This window comes from Mirounga angustirostris, unplaced genomic scaffold, assembly GCF_029215605.1.
Source record: "Mirounga angustirostris isolate CCGP_5_RB_7025 unplaced genomic scaffold, mMirAng1.0.hap1 SCAF_6, whole genome shotgun sequence".
NCBI classification, from domain to species: Eukaryota; Metazoa; Chordata; class Mammalia; order Carnivora; family Phocidae; genus Mirounga; species Mirounga angustirostris.
This window is the reverse complement of record NW_026991714.1, coordinates 145,662,861-145,675,555: the sequence shown is the minus strand read 5'-3', so window position 1 is coordinate 145,675,555 and position 12,695 is coordinate 145,662,861. Positions and strand designations below refer to the sequence as shown.

The following is a 12,695-nucleotide window of genomic DNA, read 5'->3' as shown; positions in this document are numbered from 1 at the left end:
GAGGAATGTAAAGAGATAGATTGTAGCCCCTAGATGCTAACAATAATGGTGAAATTACTTGTACAATTGAAATCTTAGACTCTGGGCCTTCAAATGATGATATACTAGATGAATTTCCTCAAATTCAAAAATCAAGGAGTCAGTAATATAATTCTAAGTACAAAAATAAAATATAGTGCTCTCGGGGTGTCTGGGTGGCTTAGTTGATTAAGCATCGGACTCTTGATTTCAGCTCAGGTCATCATCTCAGGGTCGTGAGACTGAGCCCCACATCAGGCTCCAAGGTGGGCATGGAGCCCGCTTAAGATTCTCTCTCTCCCTCTCCCTCTGCCCCTCCTCTCTCTCTCTCTTTTTCTCTCCACCCTCTCTAAGAAAATAAATAAAATATAGTGCTCTCACCCGACTTCAATGGAAAGGATTTCACTGGTGATATTTTGCAGCAAGAATTCAGACCATCTCATTTTGCTAAAAGGACATATGATGGTTCACTTTTATTTTTTCTAATGCTTATATACCAAAATCTACTTGATAAAAGGAGATCTGCTATGTTTAAATTCTTATTAAAAATTCCAATGTGGTTGCTTTCATGATCCCGTTTTTCTTACTTCTTGGTATAAAGAAAGTTAAGGCATTCGATAAACTTCTCAGATTCCTTGTAAATGTGAGTGCTGCCAGGAACAGCAGTCAGAGGTTCAGAGATTGGAATCTCTCTAGCAAAACCAACAGGCCAGTGAGAGGCCTTGATGCCAGAGAACTACACCATTTGTCTCAACCTTGAATGTGGGGTCCACAATGGACTTCTCCAGCTGCCCTGCTTTATGTTCTTGATGGCCCAGTAAGAAGGCAGGTGAAGCCATGGGCTGCACAGTCCTGAGGATGGAGAAGCAATTTGAAACAGAAATAGGCAGCTAGAGCATTCTTTCAACACAGGCCACAAACCTAGGAAATGTGTGCACCAGAACATCCCCACCTCATTTCTGACATACTATCCCTGCTCCCACACTCAAGCACACGCTGACAGACTTGCCTGAGAGAGTCCTTCATTCAAAACTTGGACATTTAAACACAGTACCAATGACACCACACAATTCCCATTGTCTGGTTCCAGGTATCTTGCTTAGTCACATGGTGGTCGATGTCAGAATCTACATCTAACCCAGAAGCTCTGAGCTCCAAAGTCCCAACAATACTCAGGCATAAAACCCCCAAACAGAACGTTGGAGTTATCTCTGGTTGTGCTGTGTCCACACAGTTTGAACAGACTCTTTTCACAAATTTATTGGGACCAACTGGCTTTCAAATTCCATCAATCAACCACATAGTTGTAGATGATGTCAGCTGTCATTTTGGGAATGATGTCTCAAGACAGTTGAGACATCAGAATGGTTCAACCAAGGAAAAGCCACAAAAAGATCTCGCAAGATATTTCCCCAAAGACCTGGTCACTTTCCAAGGGAGCTGGTCCCCTCCCATCTGGGCTAAAGCCATTGCCCCAAGTCTCCCAGAGTATCTATTGTGTACCTTTGCACATTGTATACATTATTGCTTTAGTGGGGAGAAAATTGAAGAAGAGCTTGAGTATTAAACCAAACAAGGCATCATCAAACTAGCCATATCTACTGGGTAGGCCACTCCAGTTATTCTAGAAGAGAAGCCTAAGGAGATTGTGTGGTGACTCCAATGGCACTCTGGAAAGTGCCCTGGACCTTAAACGAACATTTAATAAAAATGATTACATTTTCATGGTTGATGACAATACCATGTTTTACTATTTACATGCACTATCTCAGTTCATCTTTACCCTAACCCAGTCATCCCCACTTATAGACAAGGACACTGAGGCACAGACATTGAACAAGTACATCCAAGGACATGCGGCCTCCTCCTCTACTGTCAGTGTTCTCAGCTATCATCCTGCTCTGCCTTTTGTCATAGTCACTGCCTGCCACCAACCCTTTCCTTGTGGTTCTTGCAAGGAAAGTGGTCCGTGCCAACTGACCTTCCATAAACCCACCAAAATGGGTTTTCAATATGAAGTCACCCAGTAGCTTTGACTGAGATTCAACATTGTTTTTGTGCACACAACACGACTCCAGGATAAGAATGCTTTTGATTATTGTGGTTTTCATCTTTAGGACTTTCATCTTATATCTGTCACAAGCACCCAGATTATTTCATCCTTTCAGGTACCATCTTCTCTGCCATATAGTCTGCATTTGTCTCAGTGGAGTTAAGGATGTTGTGGATGGGAGCCCTATATGAGTCCTCTTCACGGAGTCTCACTGTTGCCAAGCAAATGGCCATCCTAAGGTGTTGGTACAGAGGCATAGGATGCCACAAAGCAGAGATCGTGCTAGATTGCTCATTGTTTAATGTATCAGTTCAAGATATGACCAAATGATGAGCTTCCCAGAGGTTTGTTCATGGACACATCTCTGGATTTGCCTCCACCAACTCCATCTAGATTTAGACAAGAATTTAGAAGGCAAACAAGAACGAGGTCCAGCTGTAGCTCTTCACTCATTTGCCCCAAAAGACAAATGACATTCTACCACCAAGGGCAGGCAACACTTCAAAAACTCCATTAATCAGAAGTCTTTCTTTTTTCCCTAGAGCTTTGAAAAATGTGTCAAGGCCACAGTTTGGAAAATAGGACCTAGAGAAAACCTCCCATCAGGGCACTACCCTGGCTAGATAAAGTATTAGCATAGCTAAGCATGGAGGAGGGGAGTATCTGAAGGCTGGGGCAGGGTAGCTAGAGTCAACGTGAGTCTCTATCAGTTCCATTCCTGACAGCAGTGCCAGTGAAGAACAGAAAAACACTCCTCCTCTTTGCTCTGTCTGCCTAATTCCCACACCAGCTCTAGACCTCAGTTCACCTATGTCTTTCGTGGGGCTACTCTCTTTCTCATATCTTGGTCACATCTTTCACGCCATGTACCTCCTTTCTCCAGCACTTACCACAGCTGTAATTGTAACTATATATTAGTTGATTACTGTCTATCTTGCCATTAGACCATAAGTCCCTGAAAGCAGGGAACACATTCCCCTGAAACAATACAGAGAGAGTCCTGGTAGGGCTGGTTCTTGTCAAATGAGGTAGCAAGGACATTGAGGCCATTTTGCAAGGTGTGCAAAAGTTCAGTGTTAGCAATGTACTCATGGAAAAGTCTTTATATCTACAAGTCAGACTTATGATGTAGCCATGAACCATTTGGGAAAATGCTACAAACCTAAATTCACTTGACATTAAGCAAAATATAGACGTTAAGAAAAAATAAGTACAAAGAGCACTTAAAAAATATATACATATCTCTGTCACTTTCTTTGGAAATTCTTAGCAAAGTTGTGATTCCATAATTACATTATAAACACAAAAAACTTGATTCAGTACTGGGCCATGCAGCATGGTTGCTCAAAGTGTGGTCCATATTTTCAGTTATATAAAAATTCAGATTCCTGGGCCTCAACCCAGACCCTCCAAATCAGGGTCTCTGAAGGAGAGGAAGATAAATCCCAAGGACCTGCATTCAAAAAAATACCCTCATTGATTCTGATGTACATGGAAGTTTGAGGCAAAGGCAAAATACAATTGAAGAAGAACATAACAAGGTAACTACAAGGTCCATTTATTCTATAATTGAAAGAAGTTTCTACTGCCTTTGTATTTATATAAAGGACACAAATCATGTTTTTGTGCAGACTTCATACCATTCACTAAAGGCAGTGTTTATGCTTAAGATATAAATAACTGCATAGGATAATAAATAGATTTTAAATCAAATTCAGGATATTGTTTTTAAAGTATTCACCAGTTGTTGTGACAGGATCTGATTGGGAAGCTATGAAAGAATAAAAGAAAAATCAGACACATGTGTGTTTCATCCACAGGGATCCTCACCAAGAAATCCACCTTTGAACCATTGCTTTTTTTCTGGTTGACATTAAAGTAGAGATACAACAATAGCATGTGGATCAACATCAACAGATCTGTAATCTGTCTTTGAAACTTAATTCAAATTGATAAAGATTTCTTGAGTCTCTGGTATGTGGAAAACAAAATGCTAAACTAGTCCCAAGAAACATGGTGATTAAAAAAGTGGCTTATTATATCTTAAGAATAAATTCAATGAAATACTCTTTAATTACTGGTGCATTTGTTTCTGTGTATTTACTGCTGCAGATATGCCTTTATTTCATTACAATAGAAATTGACATTTCAGCACTGTAGAAAAGCAAATTAGGCTTGTACCTAATTTGGTACAAATGGGGACCCATTACTTTTCTTATTTCTTTGAGAAAATTTAGCCTAGCCAGTTTGTAGGAATGGGCATGAGGAGTTGAATGGGCATGAGGAGTTGAGATTGAGAGCTTTGACTTCCCAGTTCTCAACTAACTGAAATCACTAAAAGCATGGATTGGCAACAATTTGGTACAAAAAACAGTCAAGTGACTTTGTGTTGACAAAGGCAATAGGAGATGAAAATGCCTTTCCTTTCCCATAAAATGACAGATGTGGTCATTTACTGAGACTTACTGACCCTGGGTCAGTAAGGGCTATTGGGAAAATTAAATGAGAAATGTAGATCAAATGTGTATCAGACTGACTGGTGCGTTTTCAACATAACAACAGGTGTTAGCTATTGCAGCAATAAGAATCATGTGATGACCATGATCATACAATTTCCAATACTCACTGTCTTAAGTGCTTCACCCACATTGTCCCCTTTGGTCCTCATGGCAACTCATAACGGTAGGGTTCCCTCCTCTTACAGAGAAGTAAACTGAAGCACTTAGCGGTAAAATAAGTTGGCCAAGGTACTACTATAATTTCCATTTTCCTGATGGAGAAATCAGTTTGTAGAGTAGGGGACATGGCTATTATTACTCTGCCCTGAGCCATGTAATACGCATTATCTCCTGGAGCCAACCCCCGCCCCCCCCAGCATATGACGCTGGTGTCTTCCCCATGGCCATAGGTAGGATTCATTTCCTGAGCAACGCACGTCATCCAGGACAATCTGTCCTGGGCCCTTACCAAACTGTGACTTCCTCAGATCCTATTCAAGAGCTTTCCATGTATCATCCTAGTTAATCCTCAAAATAACCCGTGGGAAAACCAAGGCTCAGGAAGGTGACCCAAGACCAACCGACTGATAAGTGATAAGGGGCAGGACTTTGTACTCAGGCAGTTGCGCTAAACCATTTCACAGTTCTGCGTTTCAGTATATACCTATTTAACATTTGAACAATGTGGCCCAAATCATAAGGTTTGCACTCTTGCACAAGCAAACACACTCATGCACACACAGGACTATAATAAGATCAAGAAATGGCAGAAGAAGTTACCGCTTAAAGCATCGACGGCCGTAGAGGTTTCCACTGTTTTCGCAACATGTGATAAAAATCCTAGAAAAGAAGAGGAATAGTAACTGATTATATCCAGAGAGCCTTAGTTAGATGATCCTGTCCCCACCTACCTCTGCTTCCCTGCTGAGTAGCTGCAGCCCCCGGGGGGATACCCTGGGGGACAGAGATCTTAGGAAAGAGGTGTGGCTGGGCACAGGCTGACACGGAGACTCAGGGCCTGTCTTCTGGTCAGTGTGGAAACTTGCGAGGAAGGGGCTGAGTGCCCAGGTGGACCCCATCAGAAGAGGTCCTTCCTTGTCCTACATCTAAAACCCAGTAAGATTCTCTGCAGCAGTCCCTCCTGAGTCCTTGCGGGTGGGGATGGGTCCCACAACCATCCAGTCCCAGAGTTTAGAGTTACCAGTTGGTGTATGTGTCTCCTCAAAAGTGGTTCCTTTGGTGGCTGACACTGAACTTGCTGAGAAAGACAAAGAAAAAGGGCCAAATGAGAGCTCTTCTGAAAACAAGCATTAGATCTGACCTCCTTGCTAATTCAAACAGGGGAGGGGGCTGCATCAGACTTTACTTTGGAGGTTTAGCTGGGCCTCATTCATTAAATATTTCACTCAGCAAGTATGGACTAATCTCTGACTGCCCGGGGGCACTGCACTGAGAGTCAGGGAGGAGGGAGGAATCCATCAGAGAGGGCAAAGCTCAGTCCTCTGGAGCTCAGAGGTGACTCAGCAGCTAGACTTGGTAGCCAGTAATCCGGTCTTTCCCTGGGAGGAACACGGAGTGCAGGGGAGTGGGAATCTCAAAAGGAGAGCAATTCTTGGCTTTGGAAGAAAAGCAGGAGGATTCCAGACAGGGGCAGATATTTCCTCTAGACTTGAAAGAAGGCATAAACATATGTCAACGAAAAAATGGAGCAAAAGGATTGCCAAATAAAATACAGGATGCCCAGCTAAATTGGGATTTCAAATAAACAAAGATATTTCTTAATATAAGTATATCCCAAATATTGTATGGGACATATTATACAAAAAATTATCTTTTTATTTGAATTTCAGATAAACAATGAATACTTCTTTAGTATAAGTATGTCCCAAATATATTTGCATGGACACACTTACACACACACACACACACATAAAACAAAACATGTTTTTACAAATCAAGTTGAACTGGGTGCATTGTATTTTTATTTGCTGTACTTGAATATTCGAGTGGAAAGGCATCCAGTAGGTGGCAGTAAACAAGAAATTCTCTTCACTGATCTTTATTTAACCCCCTTGCCAGGTCAAATGATGCCCTCCATCCTCCCTGTAAACCTACTGATCACTAGCACTGATAGGCTGTTTTCTAGCTTACCTGGCAACTTCCATTCCAACCAACTTCTTTGTTTGATCAACTAGAGGCAGGTATGAGCCCCGAACTTGCTTATGACAGTTGTCCTTGGCATTAGATTCAGTTAAATATTAAATAAATCAAAGAAATGTGGGTAAAAAAAGAAAGATGGTTTTCTATAAAATAAGGCTGAATGCTTTGGAAATAAAATCAAGTTGCTAAAAAAGAAACCAGGCAGGTGGGACAGCGAAGAGTGCCAGAAAGATGTATAACAACAGAACTTTGGGGCTCACACCACTTTGCAAGTATCTTTCATTTCACGCTCCCCTTTGAAGAAACAAAAACTAGAAATTACAGATATGCCAAATGGTTATGGTTTATATAAGAAAGACGTTGCGGAACCACAGAAGATCCCTCCCGGGAGGAAAGCCTATAGCAACAAATTGGTGAATCCAAGTGTATTGATGTGTCTTCAGTTAACAGGGAACACTTAAAATGTGTATGTATGTTCGTGGTTCCCCATTTTAAGCAACATTTTTGAGTAACCAACAAACTATCTGTCCCAGTCACTTTAGAAAAATTTATTTTAGGGGCACCTGGGTGGCTCAGTCGGTTAAGCATCTGACTCTTGATTTCAGCTCAGGTCGTGATCTCAGGGTCCTGGGATCGAGCCCCACATCCTGCTCCACACTGGGCGTGGAGTCTGCTTGGGATTCTCTCTCTCTCTCTCTCTCCCTCTGCCCCTCCTCCCCCACACTATCTCTCTCTCTCTCTCTCTCAAAAAAAACAAAAAACAAAAAACAAAGTTATTTTAAAACAATGGTTCTCGGGGAGGGGGGCATGAATCAACAGCATCAGTTAGCACCCAGAACATGTTAAAACTGCAGATTCTTAGGGTTCCCCCAGACTTATGAATCAGGAGCTCTGGGGTGTTGTAAAAGCATTCCGGGTGATTCTGATTCTGATTGAAAATCATTGAGTTGCAGCATATGTAAAGGAAATGTAACAGTGATTTCAAGAGAGAGGTGAGATACACTTCCTTCAACACCCGAGCCCCTACGGGATGCTGGACATCTCAGCCAGGGGGAGTTCTGACACTGCACGATGCCTCCACCATCCTTCGTCCCTTCGAAAGTTGGCTCTAGCAGGTGACACGACCAGGTAACCAGCTGGGGGAGGGCAGGGAACTAAGGGCTTCAGTTGAGGGGTGTCCAGGGGTCTAGCGGAGATCCTATGTGGTTCCCTGGCTCTATTCCGGGAACTACAGGCAGATGTGAGCCAGGCAGGGGGGGAAGACGGGGCTTACAATGGGCTCTGAGGAAGTAAGGACACTATGAATAAAGTGCTCCTTCAAAACGGTCTTATAAGAATAAAAGTACAGGGGCGCCTGGCTGGCTCAGTTGGTAGAGCATCCGACTCTTGATCGCAGGGTTGTGAGTTCAAGCCCCACGTTGGGCGTGTAGCCGACTTTAAAAAAATAAAAAGAATAAAAAAACAAACACCATGCAAAGCTCCATGGCCATCTCCTGCAGAGGAACAGAGAGATGAACCAGGTTTCTGAATGGAAGGACTGAACACAGAAATGTCAGTCATTATAAACCAATTCACAGGTTCACTATAATTCCCGTCTGAAGGTTTTTCTTTGATTGAGTGGTTCTTTAAAAAAGGGGTTCTGAAGTTCTTTAGGAAAAATTAACAGGCTAAAAATAAGTTCTTGAAAAGGAATAGATTCTGAAAGGGCAAATTGGGGTTGGTGGGAGCAGGACTTATACACCCTGGAACTTGGGAGATGGGGCCACGGGTTCAAATTCTAGCTCTGCTGTTCATTCGTCCTCTAAACCCGAGCAAGTCATTAACCTCACTTGGCCTCCGTCTCCTTATCTGTAAAAGGGTGATTACAGGAACTGCTTCATAAGGTTATTGTGAAGACAAAACCAGGAAAAAATACATCAAGTGTTTAAGACAGTGTCTTCTCATGGCATTCAAAAAAATTATCATTAGCTCCAAAATATTCAAAATAAAGCAATATGAATTAAAATATAGAGAAAAGGGGCACCTGGGTGGTTCATATCAAGCATCCGAGTCTTGACTTGATCTCAAGGTTGTGAGATGAGGCATGCATTGGGCTCCTTGCTGGGCATGGAGCCTGCTTAAGATTCTCTCTCTCCCTCTCCCTCTGCCCCTTCCTGCCCCCACTTGCATCTCTCTCTCTCTAAAATATATATATAGAGAGAGAAAAAAATTATTTTAGAAATTGACTTCACACCAAATAATTTTCAGAACTAAAGAACTAGATATTTAAACACACAAAAATAAGAAACTAGTTAAATGTTTATCTGATTTCTGTAAGAAATTTCTAAATTTAAAATCAGTAGGAAATTACAAAGGAAAACAGCAATAAATTTAATTACATAAAAATATAAAGTATTTGTTCAGGAAAAAAATCAAAATCCAAAATTAAAGGCAAATAACAAACTGGGAAAATATCTGTCATTAATATGGTGGACAAAGTATTCATGACCAAATTATATAGAGAGTTTATATAAATCAATGAGGAAGACACGAACCTTCAAAAAATATTGGACAATATTTTTTAATATAAAGACAATTCAAAGAAAGAGAATATAAATGGCTTAAAAATGCTCACCTTGGCTGTAAGCGAAGAAATGCAAACTTAAATATCTGTATACTATTTCTCACACAGCAATTCAGCCAAGATTTTTGAGCCATAATATTCAGATCTGGTCAAAGTGTAGAAAATTGCCACTTTTGTTTTTTACTGATAGGGGAAAGAATTGGTACACTTCTGGAAAAATTATTTATCAATATGTTTTAGAAGCCTTAAAAGTAATCAACTGTTTGACTCAGTAATTCCACTTCTAAGAATATAGCCAAAGGAGGAGAGCCTGGGTCGCTCAGTTGGTTAAGTGTCTGCCTTCAATTCAGGACAGGATCCCCGGGGTTCTGGGATTGAGCCCTGCCTCAGGCTCCCCGCTCAGCCTGCTTTTCCCTCTCCCTCTGCCTCTCCCCATCCCCCCACCCCCACCGCTCATGCTCTCTCTCTCAAATAAATAAATAAATAAAATCTTTTTTAAAAAAAGAATATAGCCAAAGGAAATAATCATAATTTCTACAATGTAGACAAAGATGTATGGGCATTCACAGTACTACCCATTACACAAAGAACTTGAAAGGGGTGCAGGAAAAAGCGAGAGGTTGGTAAAAGGGTACAAACTTTCTGCTATGAGTAAGGTCTGAAAATCTAATGTAAAACATGGCGATAGTTGATCACACTGTATTCAACAACTGAAATTTGCTAAGGGAGTAGAACTTAAATGTTCTCACCAAAAAAAAAGAAAATAAAATGGAGAGAGATAAATATGTGGGGTAATGCATGTGTTAACTCGATGGGTAACCTCTTTACAATGGATACTTCTATCTAATCACCACGGGTACACTTCAAATATTCTATAATTTTATTGATAATTATACCTCATTAAGCTGAAATTTTAGATTTTATTTATTCATTTGAGAGAGAGAGAAAGAGAACACAAGCAGGGGGAGAGGCAGAAGGGGAGGAAGAAGCAGGCTCCCCGCCGAGCTGGAAGCCTGACACAGGGCTCGATCCCAGGACCTGGAGATCACGACCTGAGCCAAAGGCAGATGCCCAGCCGACTGAGCCACCCAGGCACCCCTAAAGCTGAAATTTTTAAAAAAGAAGAAAATCTAAAATAACCTCAATGTCCAAAACCTGTGAGGGGCATGTTAAAATGTTCAGAATATAAAGATAAATTATAGAAAAACTGTATGTTAAATTATATCACTTACATGTAACTTGAAAGAAATACATATTTTAACATTAGCCATCTTGGGTGGTAGATTTGGGGTGTTTTTACTTCTTCTCTCATTTTTCTCTAGTTCCTACATTTTCTGCACTAACCGTGCATTAGGAGCTGTGATTTGAAGCTGAAGGTGGAGATGGGGTGGCAAGTTATGTGGGAGGCAGTTTTTTAGGTGCAGAAGGAATTGGAAAGACAAAGGAAGATAATGAAGCTAATGGTAGAGAGACGCAGGGAAGGAAGAAGGGCAAAGGTAAGAAGGAGGAGAGGAAGCGCTAATATTTTTGAGCAAGTTCCACATTCCTGGCATTGAGCTAAGTGCTGGACACATAGTACCCATTTCACCTTCACAAAATCCATTATGGTAGAAGTGTTATGCACACCTATTTTATAGCTAAAAATGCAAGACTTAGAAGGTAAAACAACTTGTCAAAATTCACACAGCTACCAAGCAGGGAAACTCATGTCTGAAGTCAAGCGCCCAGAGCCCAGAGCAAGCATGCCACACAACTCCGCTGGGTGCCTCCCCCAATTCAAATTAAAATGATGGGATTCCATTGCAATGTGTAAAAAAAGCAAAACATTTTGAAGTAATAATACACGGTAATGTGGGTAATAATATTCCTGACATAGCATGTAGCTCCCTATAAACTAGATATAAGGAAACAGAAATCCTGCTCGGGACCTGGCACGGGAGCATGTTTGGAGATGGCTTATGGGCACACGCTGTCTCGAGCCTAGCTGGCCCCGCACCGGGGCATCCAGGCTGTCCCCTTATGTTCAGCATGAGCCAGGCACTCTGTAGGCTCTTAGCAATGCAAGGTGTTGTGCGGGGTACTAAATGAGCAAGACATGGTCCTTGCCCTCCATGTACTCCCAGCATAGCAGGATCCCTAGAAAAATCCACAGATAATTTGGTGCAGGAGTTAAGATGCCATGGGAGAATAAGAGTGATAACCATAAGATGACACAGTCCATGTGTGTAGTGTATGTATCTATATATGTGTCTGTGTTTTTGTGTGTGTCGGAGGGTGTGTGTGTGTGTGTGTGTGTGTGTGTGTGTGTGTGTTGAGAGTATATGTCAGGGAGGGAGAGATTCCTGGATGGGACGGCGTCCGTGTATTTAAAAATAGCAGCTAGATTTAGCCAGGTGAAGGCAAGGGAGAAGGGGAAGAAGACTGTTCCAGGTAAATGGAACAGCATGAGTGAAGTCAACATGGCAAAGAGGCAGCATTACCGGAGTGTGGGAGATAGGAAGTACAGGCTGCTTTGTATGAGACGGTGAGCTGCAAGGTATCCTGCAGAACAAATAAAATCACGGGGTAGAAAATAGCGTGGACCGTGTGGGGAATAGCAACATAGATGGGTGATGCCCAGGAAGGGGTGGAGAATGTGGGGCTGGAGAAGACAACTGAGCGGGACTGCAGGGTCCTGGATGCCAGGCCACCCCACCTGGACTCAGGCCGACACACCGCCATGGACTTTCTCCTCATTCCAGAACATTCAGCAGACTGAGCTCAGGCTGAGTCACATGATGCCCACTGGTGAGTTTGCACCATAAATGTGTGCCGAAGAAAGGAGAACTGCTCAGGAGGGTAATCCTCGTGGCCTGTTATTTAAGTGATTCGGAAGTGCCCCCCCGAAATGTCACCCACATGAAACACACCCTCACAACGTCTGAACGTCCCTTCATTCGGTTTTCTCCTTATTTAAGGCATTAATCATTGCCAAAACCCCTGCTAAGCTGTGGAAAGGGTACGTACAAGGTGGAACAATCTGTTAGGAATTCATTTGTGAGCAATTATTGCTTCCTCATTTTGCAGAACACTGGCCTTCAAGAAATGGGACCCAAGGAAGTGGTCTTAAAATTTTCTTGGGATAACTTCGCAGTGGGAGACAAGCTGCAGAGCTAATACAGAGAGGGAGACCCCATGCACGCTGCCCCCATCCCCCCGAGGTTATCTAGCGTTACCGTGGTGCTTTTGTCATGGCAGCGAGACCAACACTGCACATTCCCCACTCACTGAACTCCAGCCTCTCCATGCATTTGATCAGCTTTTCCTCTTTTCTGTTCCACCAGCCGATCCAAGACACCACCTTGCACTTAGGAAGTGAGGTTTGGATACAACGTTAAGACCTGGAGCAGTAACAGTGAGGGGC

The 12,695-nt window shown here is 42.3% G+C and overlaps 1 protein-coding gene across 1 annotated transcript in view; it reads right to left on the bottom strand.

Moving 5' to 3' along the window:
- Positions 1–10,895, bottom strand: part of DMBT1 (deleted in malignant brain tumors 1) — a 72,369-nt gene extending 61,474 nt beyond the window's left edge. The window contains exons 1-2 of the mRNA XM_064595547.1: positions 10,872–10,895; positions 4,932–5,060 (exon numbers count right to left, since the gene is read on the bottom strand). Coding sequence (XP_064451617.1) covers positions 4,932–5,060; positions 10,872–10,895 — 153 coding nt within the window. The remainder of the gene's footprint in view (positions 1–4,931; positions 5,061–10,871) is intronic.
- Between the last annotated feature and the right edge of the window lie 1,800 nt (positions 10,896–12,695).